Source organism: Pseudophryne corroboree, chromosome 6, assembly GCF_028390025.1.
Source record: "Pseudophryne corroboree isolate aPseCor3 chromosome 6, aPseCor3.hap2, whole genome shotgun sequence".
NCBI lineage: Eukaryota > Metazoa > Chordata > Amphibia > Anura > Myobatrachidae > Pseudophryne > Pseudophryne corroboree.
Window position 1 is genome coordinate 88,316,719 of NC_086449.1, and position 22,518 is coordinate 88,339,236.

The 22,518-nt window shown below is 47.4% G+C and overlaps 1 protein-coding gene across 1 annotated transcript; it reads right to left on the reverse strand.

The window, feature by feature from the left end:
• Positions 1-20,350: 20,350 nt before the first annotated feature.
• LOC134936416 (histone H3) lies at positions 20,351-22,402 on the reverse strand. The gene has a single exon (XM_063931445.1). The coding sequence runs from the start codon at positions 22,348-22,350 to the stop codon at positions 21,940-21,942; it is 411 nt and encodes a 136-aa protein (XP_063787515.1). The 5' UTR covers positions 22,351-22,402; the 3' UTR covers positions 20,351-21,939.
• Positions 22,403-22,518: the final 116 nt, after the last annotated feature.

The window sequence follows — 22,518 nt, forward strand, 5'->3', positions numbered from 1 at the left end:
AATGATTTCTTTCCCGAGACTGCTATATCCCATCCAAATGCTACCTCTATTAATATCGGAGACAGACTTAAAGATCTTAAACAAGGCCTGCAGTGAATTCATTTGGGCACATAAAAAGCCTAGGATCTCCCTGTTTAAACTAAGTCAATCACAAAAATTAGGAGGTGTCAACTTACCTTGCATTAAAAGTTACACGCTAGCCGCGAATTATCGATACGCTATCGATTGGATACATGAGACAGAAACCTTTGCTAAATTCGGCCTGGAGCAGGCTTTCTGCCCTGAGCTCTCTCTTGTCAGTTTACTACACATGCGTCCATCGGCCTTTCCACCCCAGGTTAAAAACAATATACTACTGACATCGACTTGCGCGGCCTGGAGGCAGACACGCTCAAGGATGGGTGTATCCAGCTACAACACGACTTTCCTACCCCTGACTCACAATACTGACTTTCAGGGGACCACAGTACGCACAACATTGACAGCCCTGGCAGGAGAAGGTATCAGGTTGCTTTACCAGATGATTTGTAGAGATACTCGACAGGTCATCACATATTCTCACCTTTGTGATAGTTTCCCACAAGTTAAGATTCCGTTATTCATATGCTTCCAGATACGGAGTTATGTAAACAAATCTATGGCCATTATGACTACAGAGGATTGGAATAATCCACTGGATATCACTTTACAGTCGATGCCAAGGATTCAACCCTACACCGCATTGCTCTACACATACACCAAAAAGTCTATTGATTGGGAATCTACACAGACAGGGATGGTAAAATGGATAACAGATTTCCCATCTCTTGACACCTCCACCATGCTTAAGGCTTTTAACAGGATCAATAAGACTCTTATATCAGCGTCATATGCTGAAATGAACTACCAACTCTTACATCGATCCTACATCACACCTAAGCTAAGGATGCAAATGGGGACAGCGTCTGACTCTAAATGCTTTAAATGCGGCATGATGGACGCAGACATCTATCATTGCATGTGGAGTTGCCATGAAGTGAACAAGTTCTGGGGCTTAATACACACCTTTATAAAAGACAGATTACACCTCACATTAGATATTTCCCCGGAGTGGGTCATGTGGGACATACACCCGACGCATTCTGCTCACAAGCTGACGACAGGACAGCGCCAGTTACTGACCAAAATAGCAGCGGCAGGCAAGAAAACCATATTATCACAATGGATAGCCACTGACTAATTATCCATAGCTTTATTTGTACCAAGACTGTCATACCTGTTCCATATGGAGTGGCTAGAAATGCTTCTAGATAAGGAGAATAAAATAGCTAAATTCTTCAGCGTATGGCTCCCCTACATTCAGATGCTAGACGTGCCGGTTAAAACCCCTCTGCGACAGGCCATATCTCACACTATGTGGTATATCCTGGAAATTTTAGAGCAGGGACATCCACCCTTTTAAAATGGTCACTAGCAGGACGCCTTAAGGCTATAATCGATTTACTTTATCACGGTTGAATTGTTTCAAAATGTAATATGTTAAATGTTGTCCTAACATGTTTAGATATATTTTGCGATAATGTATGTAAATGTTGCACAGTTGTCCAATAAACTATTTTTCAAAAAAAAAAAAAAAAAAAAAAAAAAACAGTATAAATCAAAGGATCTGCATACCTTGCAACATTGACAGCAAAATGATTATCATTTGATTGTTAAAGAATTACAAATACACTTATATGGTAGGTCTTAGTTATTTATATATTATGGGAAGCTTTAGGACTGAGAATAATCAGAACTTCAGCATGCATTGGGGCAGTGCTTAAAGTGGTCCTAGAGAGGTGGTGGAACTCACCCCCCCATGGGTGCCACACCCTAGCTACTCCCACACAGCAGATGCCACACCCCTAGCCCCTCCCACCTGGCAGATGCCACACCCCTTAGATGGGGCACATAGCACACTTGTCCTCCTTCATACATGGGGGAAGGGGGTGGTGGTATCAGCGCACACCACTTCTCCTACAAAACGTCTAATCTTACATCTACAGCAAAACTCCTTGTGGCATGCAAATGAAAATAGAAAACGCATATTTTAAAACATGTCCACAAAACCGGAAACCACTGATCATTTCTCAGGATCGGCCTCTGATGAGATTCTTGGATGTGAAGTGAAATTTCATAGCTTCCCACTTAACACTATCTACTGGTGCCATAACGCGGCAGCTAATAGTGACGTTACCAGCCTGGGGTCTCAGATATTACAGCACTGGAAATATGCAAGTGTGGAGCTACTGGATCAAATAAGGTTTGAGGTAAAAATATGGTAAAAAAAAGTGGCAGACTAGATGGGCCAAGTAGTTCTTATTTGCCGTCACATTCTGTGTTTCTAATGTGTACTCTATTACAGGTTATACTTTCAGCCATTTCACAGACACAACAGACAGCAATTAGGCATTTGTAGAGAATGGTCTAGTGAGGGCTCTGAATAAATAGGGGGTCTCAGGCAGAGGCAGATTGTCCATAGGGCCCACAGGGAAGATTCCCGGTGGGCCGACGCACCCGTGGGGCCTGTTTTGTTTGAGGACATGTGGTCCTATTTATAGAAATAATGAATAAGCTCCAAAATAATTTGCATATATGAAAATGACTTTGCCACTTAGCCTGTGATTGCAGATGATCTAGTGCAGGCCTGGCCAACCTGTGGCTCTCCAGATGTAGTGAAACTATACATCCCAGCATGCCCTGCCACAGTTTTAGCATTCCCTAATAGCAAAACTGTGGCAAGGCATGATGGGACTTGTAGTTTCACAACAGCTGGAGAGCCACAGGTTGGCCAGGCCTGATCTAGTGTATGCTCTGTCTGCCTGCTTGGCTGACATATAAGATTGAGTGAATAGTGATTGGGATACGGTTGGTGTAATAAGCAAGAAAATATATCTTTCTAAAGAATGATATAGTTTCCTAAATTCTGAAGGTGTATCATATAATGTACTCATAATATTTAATTTTATTTCCTTTTAACTCCCCCCTTGATGCTAGACATGCCCACTATCTGGAAAGTCTTCAGGGGAGGGTGCTGCTGCCATGGCCCATGGCTAGACCTTACACCTCTGGTGCTGCCCATGTGGGGCCACTAGTACAAATTTTTCCAGGGCCGCTTTTTGTTCCCAGTCCGCCCCTGGTCTCAGGTACCACCAGCAAGTAAGACTACCTCTGCCTTGTGTCTGTCACTCACTACCTGGCCTAAGATCTGCTCTATACACATCCAATTGTCATTTCATTAATCACAACAAAGACGGTTAAGGTGTTCTGCGCCCTATTCCGGCACCCTGCACAGCTATCTAAGGTTGTCTGGGTGTTCTGTACACCATTCCGGAACATGAAACCGCTATCTAAGATGGTCGGCATCCTGTTCCGGCACCCGGACCGGCTGTCTAAGACGGTTAGAGCTCAGTTCCGGCACCCAGAACAGGTATCTAAGGTGGTCTGCGCCCTATTCCGGCACCCTGAACAGCTATCTAAGGTTGTCTGGGTGTCCTGCACACCATTCCGGCACATGAAACAGCTATCTAAAATGGTCTGTCTCCTGTTCCGGCACCCGGACCAGTTGTCTAAGATGGTTTGAGCCCTGTTCCGGCACCCGGAACAGGTATCTAAGGTGTTCTGCGCCCTATTCCTGCACCCTGAACAGCTATCTAAGGTTGTCTGGGTGTTCTGTACACCATTCCGGAACATGAAACCGCTATCTAAGATGGTCTGCATCCTGTTCCGGCACCCGGACCGGTTGTCTAAGATGGTTAGAGCCCTGTTCCGGCACCCGGAACTGGTATCTAAGGTGTTCTGCGCCCTATTCCGGCACCCTGAACAGCTATCTAAGTTTGTCTGGGTGTCTCGCACACCATTCCGGTACCTGAAACAGCTATCTAAGGTGGTCTGCCTCCTGTTCCGGCATCCGGATCGGTTGTCTAAGATGGTCTGAGCCCTGTTCCGGCACCCGGAACAGGTATCTAAGGTGGTCCGCGCCCTATTCCGGCTCCCTGAACAGCTATCTAAGGTTGTCTGGGTGTCCTGCACACCATTCCGGCACATGAAACAGCTATTTAAGGTGGTATGCATCCTGTTCCGGAACCTGGAACAGGTATCTGAGATGGTCTGCCCCCCATTCCGGGACCTGGTACTGATATCTAAGGATGTCCTATTTCGGCACCCATAGCATATAAGTTTGTCTGGGTGTTCTGCACCCAATTCTACCAACCGGAATGGATATAACGGCGCCCCACCCCACAGGGGCGTAGAAAGCCATGCTGGGCCCCAGTAATGTAATGCGGTGTGGCCTAAATTGGGTGCGTATCTACACCTCTGAAAGATATGATTAATTAAAGTATTAATTGTGTGCAATTTATTCAAAGGGGCCAGGTTGCTTAATCGGAAGCAGGTCCCTCCTCTTCGGCCGACGGCGCCATCTGCCCAGTGACATCTGGGAACATGACGCATGTGCACTACAGGACGCTGCCCAGTACCGCGAAGCGTAAGTATATTTGGGAAGGGGGATGTGGACTCCCCTGTCAGGCCCCTCCAGCAGCCTGGGACAGGGTAATTAATACCTGATTACCCGCCTCTTGGCACCACTGCATGTGGCGCTGCTCATAAATATTAGTTTTAATTATATTTTTTTATAAAGGCGGCGTGGTCACACCCCCTACCCTCCCAACAAAAACAATGGGCAAGTGGTCATTTATTTTTAATTATTAATTTATATATTTATACTGCTCTAAAAAAGAAAAAAACCCTCCCTATGCAGCCAGTGTGTGAAATAATAAGAATTTACTCACCGGTAATTCTATTTCTCGTAGTCCGTAGTGGATGCTGGGAACTCCGTAAGGACCATGGGGAATAGCGGGCTCCGAAGGAGGCTGGGCACTCTAGAAAGATTTATGACTACCTGGTGTGCACTGGCTCCTCCCACTATGACCCTCCTCCAAGCCTCAGTTAGGACACCGTGCCCGGACGAGCAGACATAATAAGGAAGGATTTAGAATCCCGGGTAAGACTCTTACCAGCCACACCAATCACACCGTACAACTCGTGATACTATATCCAGTTTGACAGTATGAAAACAACTGAGCCTCTCAACAGATGGCTCAACAATAACCCTTTAGTTAACAATACCTATTTACAAGTATTGCAGACCATCCGCACTTGGGATGGGCGCCCAGCATCCACTACGGACTACGAGAAATAGAATTACCGGTGAGTAAATTCTTATTTTCTCTAACGTCCTAGTGGATGCTGGGAACTCCGTAAGGACCATGGGGATTATACCAAAGCTCCCAAACGGGCGGGAGAGTGCGGATGACTCTGTAGCACCGAATGAGAGAACTCCAGGTCCTCCTCAGCCAGGGTATCAAATTTGTAGAATTTTGCAAATGTGTTTGCCCCTGACCAAGTAGCTGCTCGGCAAAGTTGTAAAGCCGAGACCCCTCGGGCAGCCGCCCAAGATGAGCCCACCTTCCTTGTGGAATGGGCATTTACAGATTTTGGCTGTGGCATGCCTGCCACAGAATGTGCAAGCTGAATTGTACTACAAATCCAGCGAGCAATAGACTGCTTAGAAGCAGGAGCACCCAGCTTGTTGGGTGCATACAGGATAAACAGCGAGTCAGATTTTCTGACTCCAGCCGTCCTGGAAACATATATTTTCAGGGCCCTGACAACGTCTAGCAACTTGGAGTCCTCCAAATCCTTAGTAGCCGCAGGCACCACAATAGGCTGGTTCAGGTGAAACGCTGACACCACCTTAGGGAGAAACTGGGGACGAGTCCTCAATTCTGCCCTATCCATATGGAAAATCAGATAAGGGCTTTTACATGATAAAGCCGCCAATTCTGACACTCGCCTGGCTGAAGCCAAGGCCAATAACATGACCACTTTCCACGTGAGATATTTCAGATCCACGGTTTTTAGTGGCTCAAACCAATGTGATTTTAAGAAACTCAACATCACGTTAAGATCCCAAGGTGCCACAGGAGGCACAAATGGGGGCTGAATATGCAGCACTCCTTTCACAAATGTCTGAACTTCAGGTACTGAAGCTAGTTCTTTTTTAAAGAAAATCGACAGAGCAGAGATCTGTACTTTAATGGAGCGTAGTTTTAGGCCCATATTCACTCCTGCTTGCAGGAAATGCAGAAATCGACCTAGTTGAATTCCTCTGTTGGGGCCTTTTTGGCCTCGCACCATGCAACATATTTCCGCCATATGCGGTGATAATGCTTTGCCGTAACATCTTTCCTGGCCTTAATAAGCGTAGGAATGACTTCTTCCGTAATACCCTTTTCCTTTAGGATCCGGTGTTCAACCGCCATGCCGTCAAACGCAGCCGCGGTAAGTCTTGGAACAGACAGGGCCCCTGTTGTAGCAGGTCCTGTCTGAGCGGTAGAGGCCACGGGTCCTCTGAGAGCATCTCTTGAAGTTCCGGGTACCACGCTCGTCTTGGCCAATCCGGAACCACGAGAATGGTGTTTACTCCTCGCTTTCTTATTATTCTCAATACCTTTGGTATGAGAGGCAGAGGAGGGAACACATAAACCGACTGGTACACCCATGGTGTCACTAGAGCGTCCACAGCTATCGCCTGAGGGTCCCTTGACCTGGCGCAATATCTTTTTAACTTTTTGTTGAGGCGGGACGCCATCATGTCCACCTGTGGTTTTTCCCAACGGTTTACCAGCATCTGGAAGACTTCTGGATGAAGTCCCCACTCTCCCGGGTGGAGGTCGTGTCTGCTGAGGAAGTCTGCTTCCCAGTTGTCCACTCCCGGAATGAACACTGCTGACAGTGCTAGTACATGATTCTCCGCCCATCGGAGAATTCTTGTGGCTTCCGCCATTGCCATCCTGCTTCTTGTGCCGCCCTGTCGATTTACATGGGCGACTGCCGTGATGTTGTTTGACTGGATCAGCACCGGCTGGTGTAGGAGCAGGGATTTTGCTTGACTTAGGGCATTGTAGATGGCCCTTAGTTCCAGAATATTTATGTGAAGGGAAGTCTCCTGACTCGACCATAGTCCTTGGAAGTTTCTTCCCTGTGTGACTGCTCCCCAGCCTCGAAGGCTGGCATCCGTGGTCACCAGGACCCAGTCCTGTATGCCGAACCTGCGGCCCTCTAGAAGATGGGCACTCTGCAGCCACCACAGTAGCGACACCCTGGTTCTTGGAGACAGGGTTATCAAGCGATGCATCTGAAGATGCGATCCGGACCACTGGTCCAACAGGTCCCACTGAAAGATTCTGGCATGGAACCTGCCGAAGGGAATTGCTTCGTAAGAAGCCACCATCTTTCCCAGGACCCGCGTGCAGCGATGCACTGATACCTGTTTTGGTTTCAGGAGGTCTCTGACTAGAGATGACAACTCCCTGGCTTTCTCCTCCGGGAGAAACACTTTTTTCTGGACTGTATCCAGAATCATACCCAGGAACAGTAGCCGTGTCGTCGGAACCAGCTGTGACTTTGGGATATTCAGAATCCAGCCGTGCTGGTGCAGCACCTCCTGAGATAGTGCTACTCCCACCAACAACTGTTCCTTGGACCTCGCTTTTATTAGGAGATTGTCCAAGTACGGGATAATTAAAACTCCCTTTTTTCGAAGGAGTATCATCATTTCCGCCATAACCTTGGTAAATACAATCGATGCCGTGGACAGTCCAAACGGCAGCGTCTGGAATTGGTAATGGCAATCCTGTACCACAAATCTGAGGGACTCCTGGTGAGGATGGTAAATGGGGACATGCAAGTAAGCATCCTTGATGTCCAGGGATACCATGTAATCCCCCTCGTCCAGGCTCGCAATAACCGCCCTGAGCGATTCCATCTTGAACTTGAATTTTTTTATGTATGTGTTCAAGGATTTCAAATTTAAAATGGGTCTCACCGAACCGTCCGGTTTCGGTACCACAAATAGTGTGGAATAGTAACCCCGGCCTTGTTGAAGTAGGGGTACCTTGATTATCACCTGCTGGGAATACAGCTTGTGAATTGCCGCTAGCACCGCCTCCCTGTCTGAAGGAGCAATCGGCAAGGCAGATTTTAGGAACCGGTGGGGTGGAGACACCTCGAATTCCAGTTTGTACCCCTGAGATACTATTTGAAGGATCCAGGGATCCACCTGTGAGCGAGCCCACTGATCGCTGAAATTCTTGAGGCGGCCCCCCACCGTACCTGGCTCCGCCTGTGGAGCCCCACCGTCATGCGGCGGACTTGGAAGAAGAAGCGGGGGAGGACTTTTGCTCCTGGGAACCTGCGGTTTGTTGCAGCCTTTTTCCCCTACCTCTGCCTCTGGACAGAAAGGACCCGCCTTTTCCACGCCTGTTTTTCTGGGTCCGAAAGGACTGAACCTGATAAAACGGCGCCTTCTTAGGCTGTGAGGGGACATGGGGTAAAATGCTGACTTCCCAGACGTTGCTGTGGAAACTAGGTCCGAGAGACCATCCCCAAATAATTCCTCACCCTTATATGGTAACACTTCCATGTGCTTTTTTGAATCTGCATCTCCTGTCCACTGGCGAGTCCATAAGCCTCTCCTAGCAGAAATGGACAATGCACTTACTTTAGATGCCAATCGGCAGATTTCCCTTTGTGCATCTCTCATATATAAGACTGAGTCTTTTATATGGTCTATGGTTAACAGGATTGTGTCTCTGTCTAATGTGTCAATATTTTCTGACAGTTTATCTGACCACGCAGCGGCAGCACTGCACATCCAAGCTGACGCAATAGCTGGCCTAAGTATAATGCCTGTGTGTGTATATACAGACTTCAGGATCGCCTCCTGCTTTCTATCAGCAGGTTCCTTGAGGGCGGCCGTATCCGGAGACGGTAGTGCCACCTTTTTAGACAAACGTGTGAGCGCTTTATCCACTCTAGGGGGTGTTTCCCAACGTGACCTATCCTCTGGCGGGAAAGGGAACGCCATTAGTACCTTCTTAGGAATTACCAATTTTTTATCAGGGAAAGCCCACGCTTCTTCACACACTTCATTTAATTCATCTGATGGGGGAAAAACTATGGGTAGTTTTTTCTCTCCAAACATAATACCCTTTTTAGTGGTACCTGTACTTATATCAGAAATGTGTAACACCTCTTTCATTGCCTCAATCATGCAGTGAATGGCCTTAGTAGGCATCAGGTTAGACTCATCGTCGTCGACACTGGTGTCAGTATCAGTGTCAACATCTGGGTCTGCTTGTGGTAGCGGGCGTTTTAGAGCCCCTGACGACCCATGCGACGCCTGGGCAGGCACGAGCTGAGAAGTCGGCTGTCCCACATTTGGCATGTCGTCGATTTTCTTATATAAGGAGTCTATACGTGCACTCATTACTTTCCATAAGCCCATCCACTCAGGTGTCTGCCCCGCAGGGGGTGACATCCCTTCTAAAGGCATCTGCTCCGCCTCCACATCATTATCCTCATCAAACATGTCGACACAGCCGTACCGACACACCGCACACACACAAGGAATGCTCCGAATGAGGACAGGACCCACAAAAGCCCTTTGGGGGGACAGAGTGAGAGTATGCCAGCACACACCAGAGTGCTATATAATGCAGGGACTAACTGAGTCATGTCCCCTATAGCTGCTTTTTATATTATATATATATATATATATAGAAACAAGATGTCATAAGGGAGCTACAAGTATTGTATATATATAATATCTTTCCAGATTCTGACCACACAGTGATAAAAACAATAGAATTTATTCACATATTATCTATGTACATTTTCAGTAAACATAGACTATCACATAAAATCCAATATTGGATACAATAAAAAATGCAGTTTATAATTCTGTTGGAGACATGATACAATCAGTATATCCCATCAAGTTGTATAGTTTGCAGGATGCCTGATGTTTTCGCAAGAAACAATACCCGACGCGTTTCGTCCTCACGGACTTCATCAGGGGTTCATGTCAATCAAGAATAGGGGCCAAAGACCAATTTTTTGCGGTATAATTAGTCCCACAACAATTTCAAAATGGTTTAAAATCAAATAATCACGCTGAATGAATCAGTGTTCACAATAGGTCCAGCCCTCATGGGAGTGCAAACCGTAAATTTGTGCTGTTATAATCCCTAATTGTTAAACCACATTAGTAGTGTTCAGCTTTGAGTGGTGACAGGCTCTCCTGAACAGCAGTCTGTCTAGGGATTATAACAGCACAAATTTACGGTTTGCACTCCCATGAGGGCTGGACCTATTGTGAACACTGATTCATTCAGCGTGATTATTTGATTTTAAACCATTTTGAAATTGTTGTGGGACTAATTATACCGCAAAAAATTGGTCTTTGGCCCCTATTCTTGATTGACATGAACCCCTGATGAAGTCCGTGAGGACGAAACGCGTCGGGTATTGTTTCTTGCGAAAACATCAGGCATCCTGCAAACTATACAACTTGATGGGATATACTGATTGTATCATGTCTCCAACAGAATTATAAACTGCATTTTTTATTGTATCCAATATTGGATTTTATGTGATAGTCTATGTTTACTGAAAATGTACATAGATAATATGTGAATAAATTCTATTGTTTTTATCACTGTGTGGTCAGAATCTGGAAAGATATTATATATATACAATACTTGTAGCTCCCTTATGACATCTTGTTTCTGTATTCCCATTTTGTACTCTATCTAACAGGGAGTACGTCATTAAGGTTTGGAGCTTTTACTTAGCGCATTATTAGGTCTACACCACTTCCACATATATATATATATATATATATATATATATATATTGCGCCTAAATTTAGTGCCCCCCCTCTCTGTTTTTACTAGAGATGAGCGGGTTCGGTTTCTCTGAATCCGAACCCGCCAGAACTTCATGTTTTTTTTCACGGGTCCGAGCGACTCGGATCTTCCCGCCTTGCTCGGTTAACCCGAGCGCGCCCGAACGTCATCATGACGCTGTCGGATTCTCGCGAGGCTCGGATTCTATCGCGAGACTCGGATTCTATATAAGGAGCCGCGCGTCGCCGCCATTTTCACACGTGCATTGAGATTGATAGGGAGAGGACGTGGCTGGCGTCCTCTCCGTTTAGAATAGATTAGAGAGACACTTGATTTACAAATTTTGAGGGAGCATTAGGAGTACTCAGTACAGTGCAGAGTTTTGCTGATAGTGACCAGTGACCACCAGTTTTATTTATAATCCGTTCTCTGCCTGAAAAAAGCGATACACAGCACACAGTGACTCAGTCACATACCATATCTGTGTGCACTGCTCAGGCTCAGGCCAGTGTGCTGCATCATCTATTATCTATATATAATATTATATATATCTGTCTGACTGCTCAGCTCACACAGCTTATAATTGTGGGGGAGACTGGGGAGCACTACTGCAGTGCCAGTTATAGGTTATAGCAGGAGCCAGGAGTACATAATATATTATATAGTGAGTGACCACCAGACACACAGTGCAGTTTATTTAATATATCCGTTCTCTGCCTGAAAAAAGCGATACACACAGTGACTCAGTCAGTCACATACCATATCTGTGTGCACTGCTCAGGCTCAGGCAAGTGTGCTGCATCATCTATATATATTATATATCTGTCTGACTGCTCAGCTCACACAGCTTATAATTGTGGAAGAGACTGGGGAGCACTACTGCAGTGCCAGTTATAGGTTATAGCAGGAGCCAGGAGTACATAATATTATATTAAAATTAAACAGTGCACACTTTTGCTGCAGGAGTGCCACTGCCAGTGTGACTAGTGACCAGTGACCTGACCACCAGTATATATAATATTAGTAGTATACTATCTCTTTATCAACCAGTCTATATATTAGCAGCAGACACAGTACAGTGCGGTAGTTCACGGCTGTGGCTACCTCTGTGTCGGCACTCGGCAGCCCGTCCATAATTGTATATACCACCTAACCGTGGTTTTTTTTTCTTTCTTTATACATACATACTAGTTACGAGTATACTATCTCTTTATCAACCAGTCTATATTAGCAGCAGACACAGTACAGTGCGGTAGTTCACGGCTGTGGCTACCTCTGTGTCGGCACTCGGCAGCCCGTCCATAATTGTATATACCACCTAACCGTGGTTTTTTTTTCTTTCTTTATACATACATACTAGTTACGAGTATACTATCTCTTTATCAACCAGTCTATATATTAGCAGCAGACACAGTACAGTGCGGTAGTTCACGGCTGTGGCTACCTCTGTGTCGGCACTCGGCAGCCCGTCCATAATTGTATATACCACCTAACCGTGGTTTTTTTTTCTTTCTTTATACATACATACTAGTTACGAGTATACTATCTCTTTATCAACCAGTCTATATTAGCAGCAGACACAGTACAGTGCGGTAGTTCACGGCTGTGGCTACCTCTGTGTCGGCACTCGGCAGCCCGTCCATAATTGTATATACCACCTAACCGTGGTTTTTTTTTCTTTCTTTATACATACATACTAGTTACGAGTATACTATCTCTTTATCAACCAGTCTATATTAGCAGCAGACACAGTACAGTGCAGTAGTTCACGGCTGTGGCTACCTCTGTGTCGGCACTCGGCAGCCCGTCCATAATTGTATATACCACCTAACCGTGGTTTTTTTTTCTTTCTTTATACATACATACTAGTTACGAGTATACTATCTCTTTATCAACCAGTCTATATATTAGCAGCAGACACAGTACAGTGCGGTAGTTCACGGCTGTGGCTACCTCTGTGTCGGCACTCGGCAGCCCGTCCATAATTGTATATACCACCTAACCGTGGTTTTTTTTTCTTTCTTTATACATACATACTAGTTACGAGTATACTATCTCTTTATCAACCAGTCTATATTAGCAGCAGACACAGTACAGTGCGGTAGTTCACGGCTGTGGCTACCTCTGTGTCGGCACTCGGCAGCCCGTCCATAATTGTATATACCACCTAACCGTGGTTTTTTTTTCTTTCTTTATACATACATACTAGTTACGAGTATACTATCTCTTTATCAACCAGTCTATATATTAGCAGCAGACACAGTACAGTGTGGTAGTTCACGGCTGTGGCTACCTCTGTGTCGGCACTCGGCAGCCCGTCCATAATTGTATATACCACCTAACCGTGGTTTTTTTTTCTTTCTTTATACATACATACATACTAGTTACGAGTATACTATCTCTTTATCAACCAGTCTATATATTAGCAGCAGACACAGTACAGTGCGGTAGTTCACGGCTGTGGCTACCTCTGTGTCGGCACTCGGCAGCCCGTCCATAATTGTATATACCACCTAACCGTGGTTTTTTTTTCCTTTCTTTATACATACATACTAGTTACGAGTATACTATCTCTTTATCAACCAGTCTATATATTAGCAGCAGACACAGTACAGTGCGGTAGTTCACGGCTGTGGCTACCTCTGTGTCGGCACTCGGCAGCCCGTCCATAATTGTATATACCACCTAACCGTGGTTTTTTTTTCTTTCTTTATACATACATACTAGTTACGAGTATACTATCTCTTTATCAACCAGTCTATATATTAGCAGCAGACACAGTACAGTGCGGTAGTTCACGGCTGTGGCTACCTCTGTGTCGGCACTCGGCAGCCCGTCCATAATTGTATATACCACCTAACCGTGGTTTTTTTTTCTTTCTTTATACATACATACTAGTTACGAGTATACTATCTCTTTATCAACCAGTCTATATATTAGCAGCAGACACAGTACAGTGCGGTAGTTCACGGCTGGGGCTACCTCTGTGTCGGCACTCGGCAGCCCGTCCATAATTGTATATACCACCTAACCGTGGTTTTTTTTTCTTTCTTTATACATACATACTAGTTACGAGTATACTATCTCTTTATCAACCAGTCTATATATTAGCAGCAGACACAGTACAGTGCGGTAGTTCACGGCTGTGGCTACCTCTGTGTCGGCACTCGGCAGCCCGTCCATAATTGTATATACCACCTAACCGTGGTTTTTTTTTCTTTCTTTATACATACATACTAGTTACGAGTATACTATCTCTTTATCAACCAGTCTATATTAGCAGCAGACACAGTACAGTGCGGTAGTTCACGGCTGTGGCTACCTCTGTGTCGGCACTCGGCAGCCCGTCCATAATTGTATATACCACCTAACCGTGGTTTTTTTTTCTTTCTTTATACATACATACTAGTTACGAGTATACTATCTCTTTATCAACCAGTCTATATATTAGCAGCAGACACAGTACAGTGCGGTAGTTCACGGCTGTGGCTACCTCTGTGTCGGCACTCGGCAGCCCGTCCATAATTGTATATACCACCTAACCGTGGTTTTTTTTTCTTTCTTTATACATACATACTAGTTACGAGTATACTATCTCTTTATCAACCAGTCTATATATTAGCAGCAGACACAGTACAGTGCGGTAGTTCACGGCTGTGGCTACCTCTGTGTCGGCACTCGGCAGCCCGTCCATAATTGTATACTAGTATCCAATCCATCCATCTCCATTGTTTACCTGAGGTGCCTTTTAGTTGTGCCTATTAAAATATGGAGAACAAAAATGTTGAGGTTCCAAAATTAGGGAAAGATCAAGATCCACTTCCACCTCGTGCTGAAGCTGCTGCCACTAGTCATGGCCGAGACGATGAAATGCCAGCAACGTCGTCTGCCAAGGCCGATGCCCAATGTCATAGTACAGAGCATGTCAAATCCAAAACACCAAATATCAGTAAAAAAAGGACTCCAAAACCTAAAATAAAATTGTCGGAGGAGAAGCGTAAACTTGCCAATATGCCATTTACCACACGGAGTGGCAAGGAACGGCTGAGGCCCTGGCCTATGTTCATGGCTAGTGGTTCAGCTTCACATGAGGATGGAAGCACTCAGCCTCTCGCTAGAAAAATGAAAAGACTCAAGCTGGCAAAAGCAGCACAGCAAAGAACTGTGCATTCTTCGAAATCCCAAATCCACAAGGAGAGTCCAATTGTGTCGGTTGCGATGCCTGACCTTCCCAACACTGGACGTGAAGAGCATGCGCCTTCCACCATTTGCACGCCCCCTGCAAGTGCTGGAAGGAGCACCCGCAGTCCAGTTCCTGATAGTCAGATTGAAGATGTCAGTGTTGAAGTACACCAGGATGAGGAGGATATGGGTGTTGCTGGCGCAGGGGAGGAAATTGACCAGGAGGATTCTGATGGTGAGGTGGTTTGTTTAAGTCAGGCACCCGGGGAGACACCTGTTGTCCGTGGGAGGAATATGGCCGTTGACATGCCAGGTGAAAATACCAAAAAAATCAGCTCTTCGGTGTGGAGGTATTTCACCAGAAATGCGGACAACAGGTGTCAAGCCGTGTGTTCCCTTTGTCAAGCTGTAATAAGTAGGGGTAAGGACGTTAACCACCTCGGAACATCCTCCCTTATACGTCACCTGCAGCGCATTCATAATAAGTCAGTGACAAGTTCAAAAACTTTGGGTGACAGCGGAAGCAGTCCACTGACCAGTAAATCCCTTCCTCTTGTAACCAAGCTCACGCAAACCACCCCACCAACTCCCTCAGTGTCAATTTCCTCCTTCCCCAGGAATACCAATAGTCCTGCAGGCCATGTCACTGGCAATTCTGACGAGTCCTCTCCTGCCTGGGATTCCTCCGATGCATCCTTGCGTGTAACGCCTACTTCTGCTGGCGCTGCTGTTGTTGCCGCTGGGAGTCGATGGTCATCCCAGAGGGGAAGTCGTAAGCCCACTTGTACTACTTCCAGTAAGCAATTGACTGTTCAACAGTCCTTTGCGAGGAAGATGAAATATCACAGCAGTCATCCTACTGCAAAGCGGATAACTGAGTCCTTGACAACTATGTTGGTGTTAGACGTGCGTCCGGTATCCGCCGTTAGTTCACTGGGAACTAGACAATTTATTGAGGCAGTGTGCCCCCGTTACCAAATACCATCTAGGTTCCACTTCTCTAGGCAGGCGATACGGAGAATGTACACGGACGTCAGAAAAAGACTCACCAGTGTCCTAAAAAATGCAGTTGTACCCAATGTCCACTTAACCACGGACATGTGGACAAGTGGAGCAGGGCAGGGTCAGGACTATATGACTGTGACAGCCCACTGGGTAGATGTATGGACTCCCGCCGCAAGAACAGCAGCGGCGGCACCAGTAGCAGCATCTCGCAAACGCCAACTCTTTCCTAGGCAGGCTACGCTTTGTATCACCGCTTTCCAGAATACGCACACAGCTGAAAACCTCTTACGGCAACTGAGGAAGATCATCGCGGAATGGCTTACCCCAATTGGACTCTCCTGTGGATTTGTGGCATCGGACAACGCCAGCAATATTGTGTGTGCATTAAATATGGGCAAATTCCAGCACGTCCCATGTTTTGCACATACCTTGAATTTGGTGGTGCAGAATTTTTTAAAAAACGACAGGGGCGTGCAAGAGATGCTGTCGGTGGCCAGAAGAATTGCGGGACACTTTCGGCGTACAGGCACCACGTACAGAAGACTGGAGCACCACCAAAAACTACTGAACCTGCCCTGCCATCATCTGAAGCAAGAAGTGGTAACGAGGTGGAATTCAACCCTCTATATGCTTCAGAGGTTGGAGGAGCAGCAAAAGGCCATTCAAGCCTATACAATTGAGCACGATATAGTAGGTGGAATGCACCTGTCTCAGGCGCAGTGGAGAATGATTTCAACGTTGTGCAAGGTTCTGATGCCCTTTGAACTTGCCACACGTGAAGTCAGTTCAGACACTGCCAGCCTGAGTCAGGTCATTCCCCTCATCAGGCTTTTGCAGAAGAAGCTGGAGGCATTGAAGAAGGAGCTAAAAGGGAGCGATTCCGCTAGGCATGTGGGACTTGTGGATGCAGCCCTTAATTCGCTTAACAAGGATTCACGGGTGGTCAATCTGTTGAAATCAGAGCACTACATTTTGGCCACCGTGCTCGATCCTAGATTTAAAGCCTACCTTGGATCTCTCTTTCCGGCAGACACAGGTCTGCTGGGGTTGAAAGACCTGCTGGTGACAAAATTGTCAAGTCAAGCGGAACGCGACCTGTCAACATCTCCTCCTTCACATTCTCCCGCAACTGGGGGTGCGAGGAAAAGGCTCAGAATTCCGAGCCCACCCGCTGGCGGTGATGCAGGGCAGTCTGGAGCGACTGCTGATGCTGACATCTGGTCCGGACTGAAGGACCTGACAACGATTACGGACATGTCGTCTACTGTCACTGCATATGATTCTCTCAACATTGATAGAATGGTGGAGGATTATATGAGTGACCGCATCCAAGTAGGCACGTCACACAGTCCGTACTTATACTGGCAGGAAAAAGAGGCAATTTGGAGGCCCTTGCACAAACTGGCTTTATTCTACCTAAGTTGCCCTCCCACAAGTGTGTACTCCGAAAGAGTGTTTAGTGCCGTCGCTCACCTTGTCAGCAATCGGCGTACGAGGTTACATCCAGAAAATGTGGAGAAGATGATGTTCATTAAAATGAATTATAATCAATTCCTCCGCGGAGACATTGACCAGCAGCAATTGCCTCCACAAAGTACACAGGGAGCTGAGATGGTGGATTCCAGTGGGGACGAATTGATAATCTGTGAGGAGGGGGATGTACACGGTGATATATCGGAGGGTGAAGATGAGGTGGACATCTTGCCTCTGTAGAGCCAGTTTGTGCAAGGAGAGATTAATTGCTTCTTTTTTGGGGGGGGGTCCAAACCAACCCGTCATATCAGTCACAGTCGTGTGGCAGACCCTGTCACTGAAATGATGGGTTGGTTAAAGTGTGCATGTCCTGTTTTGTTTATACAACATAAGGGTGGGTGGGAGGGCCCAAGGACAATTCCATCTTGCACCTCTTTTTTCTTTTCTTTTTCTTTGCATCATGTGCTGATTGGGGAGGGTTTTTTGGAAGGGACATCCTGCGTGACACTGCAGTGCCACTCCTAGATGGGCCCGGTGTTTGTGTCGGCCACTAGGGTCGCTAATCTTACTCACACAGTCAGCTACCTCATTGCGCCTCTTTTTTTCTTTGCGTCATGTGCTGTTTGGGGAGGGTTTTTTGGAAGGGACATCCTGCGTGACACTGCAGTGCCACTCCTAGATGGGCCCGGTGTTTGTGTCGGCCACTAGGGTCGCTAATCTTACTCACACAGCTACCTCATTGCGCCTCTTTTTTTCTTTGCGTCATGTGCTGTTTGGGGAGGGTTTTTTGGAAGGGACATCCTGCGTGACACTGCAGTGCCACTCCTAGATGGGCCCGGTGTTTGTGTCGGCCACTAGGGTCGCTAATCTTACTCACACAGCTACCTCATTGCGCCTCTTTTTTTCTTTGCGTCATGTGCTGTTTGGGGAGGGTTTTTTGGAAGGGCCATCCTGCGTGACACTGCAGTGCCACTCCTAGATGGGCCCGGTGTTTGTGTCGGCCACTAGGGTCGCTAATCTTACTCACACAGCTACCTCATTGCGCCTCTTTTTTTCTTTGCGTCATGTGCTGTTTGGGGAGGGTTTTTTGGAAGGGACATCCTGCGTGACACTGCAGTGCCACTCCTAGATGGGCCCGGTGTTTGTGTCGGCCACTAGGGTCGCTTATCTTACTCACACAGCGACCTCGGTGCAAATTTTAGGACTAAAAATAATATTGTGAGGTGTGAGGTATTCAGAATAGACTGAAAATGAGTGTAAATTATGGTTTTTGAGGTTAATAATACTTTGGGATCAAAATGACCCCCAAATTCTATGATTTAAGCTGTTTTTTAGTGTTTTTTGAAAAAAACACCCGAATCCAAAACACACCCGAATCCGACAAAAAAAATTCGGTGAGGTTTTGCCAAAACGCGTTCGAACCCAAAACACGGCCGCGGAACCGAACCCAAAACCAAAACACAAAACCCGAAAAATTTCAGGCGCTCATCTCTAGTTTTTACCCTGTTCTGAAGTGTAGACTGCAGGGGAGAGCCAGGGAGCTTCCTTCCAGCGGATCTGTGAAGGAGAAATGGCGCCAGTGTGTCTGAGGGAGATAGCTCCGCCCCTTTTCCGCGGCCTATTCTCCCACTTTTTCCTGGATTCTGGCAGGGGTATTTACCACATATATAGCCTCTGGGGCTATATATTGTGGTATTTTTGCCAGCCAAGGTGTTTTTATTGCTGCTCAGGGCGCCCCCCCCCAGCGCCCTGCACCCTCAGTGACCGGAGTGTGAAGTGTGCATGAGGAGCAATGGCGCACAGCTGCAGTGCTGTGCGCTACCTTGGTGAAGACTGATGTCTTCTGCCGCCGTTTTTCCGGACCTCTTCTTGCTTCTGGCTCTGTAAGGGGGACGGCGGCGCGGCTCCGGGACCGAACACCAAGGACTGGACCTGCGGTCGATCCCTCTGGAGCTAATGGTGTCCAGTAGCCTAAGAAGCCCAATCCGGCTGCAAGCAAGCGAGTTCGCTTCTTCTCCCCTTAGTCCCTCGCTGCAGTGAGCCTGTTGCCAGCAGGTCTCACTGAAAATAAAAAACCTAAATCTATACTTTCTTTCTAAGGGCTCAGGAGAGCCCCTAGTGTGCATCCAACCTCGGCCGGGCACGAAATCTAACTGAGGCTTGGAGGAGGGTCATAGTGGGAGGAGCCAGTGCACACCAGGTAGTCATAAATCTTTCTAGAGTGCCCAGCCTCCTTCGGAGCCCGCTATTCCCCATGGTCCTTACGGAGTTCCCAGCATCCACTAGGACGTTAGAGAAAGATGAGCTGCAGCACCAGCAGCTATGTCCGATCTCCCCCTCCCTCCCTCTGCCCGAGTGTAGTACCAGCGGGGTAGGTGGGAGGCTGTCAGCCCTGCACAGCGGTTCCCCTGTGTGACAGCAGCGCACAGACAGCGCCACTGTGCAGGGCTGACAGCCTCCTAGCAGTGCAGCAGCTTCGTGCGGGAGCCTGCAGTGATTTCTCCCTCCCCGCTGACAGCCCGTCCGCCGTCCGCGGACCTGCCCCCCGGACGGGGACGCGCTTTCACAGCTCCCCAGCGGCAGAGGTCGCTGCAGGGAGCTGATCCGGTCCGGCATTCCGGAATTTGGTCCGGTCCGGTTTTCACCTAATCCCCAACATCCAGGCCGTGCTGCTGCCCAAGAAGTCCGAGAGCCACAAACCGGCCAAGAGCAAGTGATTTTACAGCTACTTGTCCCCGCAACACAAAGGCTCTTTTCAGAGCCACCCACCCTGACCCCGAAGAGCTGATTCTTTGCTTTGATCTGGGATTCATTAGCCAAGTGTAGCGGGATAGGAGGGAGTGTCATTGTGTGCGCTATAATACTGAAGGGAAGGAAATTAGAAGTAACTTGTAGCATTGCCTTACTGTACCGCAGAAATCTAATAATTTATTTTATGTAGCGATCTTCCTCCAATACCACTCAAGTGGCTAAATAGAATGAAAATAATATAGCACAGAAAAGCTTTTCATACAATACTGAGAGCAGGAGATAGTAAAGGGATGTGTAAGAAGATCGTTTCGAAAGACGGGGAAGTTTCAGAGTCGGAGCGGCACGGCTAAAAGCTCGGCCCCCAGATAAAGTACTGGAGAGCCTAGGCCAGGGGTGGCCAACCAGTCAGAGACAAAGAGCCAATAAATCTTGTTAGGTACGTCAAAGAGCCGACATCAAGCCGAAGGCGTGTGTGCAAAAATGTGGTGTGACCTTGTGCCTGCTAGGCCACACCCCATGGTATAAAATACAATGAAATGGCCAGATCCACATAAAATACATTTTAAAGCCAGAATCAACATAAAATACATTGAAAAAGACACTTCCACATAAAATAATTAAAAAAATCCAGATCCACATAAAATATATTGAAAAAGCCATATTCACATAATACACTTCAGCTCCATGTGTCACTCCATGTGTCACTCCAGCCAGCTCCCCTATGTGTCAATGTGTCACTCCAGCCAGCACCCTCCTTTGTCACTCCAGTCAGCTCCCCATTGTGTCTCTCCTGCCAGCACCCTCCTGTGTCACTCCAGCCAGCTCCCCCATTATGTCTCTCCTGCCAGGATCCTTCTGTGTCACTCCAGCCAGCACCCTCCTTTGTCACTCCAGCCAGCTCCCCATTGTGTCACTCCTGCCAGGATTCTCCTTTGTCACTCCAGCCAGCTCCCCATTGTGTCACTCCTGCCAGGATCCTCCTGTGTCACTCCAGCCAGCTCCCCCATTATGTCTCTCCTGCCAGGATCCTTCTGTGTCACTCCAGCCAGCACCCTCCTTTGTCACTCCTGCCAGCTGCCCATTGTGTCTCTCCTGCCAGGATTCTCCTTGGTCACTCCAGCCAGCTCCCCATTGTGTCACTCCTGCCAGCACCCTCCTGTGTCACTCCAGCCAGCTCCCCCATTATGTCTTTTCTGCCAGGATCCTCCTGTGTCACTCCAGCCAGCTCCCCCATTATTTCTCTCCTGCCAGGATCCTTCTGTGTCACTCCAGCACACCCTCATATGTCCCTACAGCCCAATATCTGGTTCCCCAGGTTTCAGTTGCCGTAGTGCTGCTGTGTTTCTGGTTGGAGTGTACCAGTTTCCAGGATCTGTTGTGGTCAGGTGACTGAGTGTCGGGAGCCACATTTGAATAACGAAAGAGCCACATGCGGCTCAAGAGCCACAGGTTGGCCACGGCTGGCCTAGGCGCTAGATCTATAGGTTGAGTTTTACTGTAGCTACATCTGGACAGTGTGGATGTCTGTGTATAGCAGACTAGTATAGAGGAGGCTCCTTACTGGAGTCAGGGCAGCGGCAAGCTGGAAGGGGCCGGGAGCTGTGTGACTACTAACTATAAGGAGCCCGTGCAGAGAAAGGATTTAACATTCTTCCTATTAAACACCAATATGTAGCTTATGCTTCAGCTAGTTTATAGAAAGATTTGGTGGCTCTGAAGAGCCTTTGTGTTGTTGCGTGTGTATAGGAGTGCCGAGTATCTATGCCCTCTCCCCTCGGATCCTGCGGGCCAGCTGGATGTCTTTGGGCATGATGGTCACCCTCTTGGCGTGGATGGCGCACAGGTTGGTGTCCTCGAACAGCCCCACCAGATAAGCCTCACTAGCCTCTTGTAGGGCCATGACGGCGGAGCTCTGGAAGCGCAGGTCGGTCTTGAAGTCCTGGGCGATCTCCCGCACCAGACGCTGGAAGGGCAGCTTGCGGATCAGCAGCTCTGTTGACTTCTGATAGCGGCGGATCTCTCGAAGGGCAACAGTCCCTGGACGGTAACGGTGAGGCTTCTTCACACCTCCGGTAGCTGGGGCGCTCTTCCGGGCGGCTTTGGTTGCCAGCTGCTTTCGGGGAGCTTTCCCTCCAGTAGACTTGCGAGCGGTCTGCTTGGTCCTGGCCATTTCCCTATACTCTACAGAGCTATAATACAACGAAGCAAGAATGAACAGGCGCTGCCGCTAACGTCTCTATTTATACACGGTGTTGAGTTGTCATTGGATAAGTTAAAGACGCTCAATTTCCTGATTGGTTTATGCATCGGGCGTTGTCATTTAAAAAAAAAACCCGTC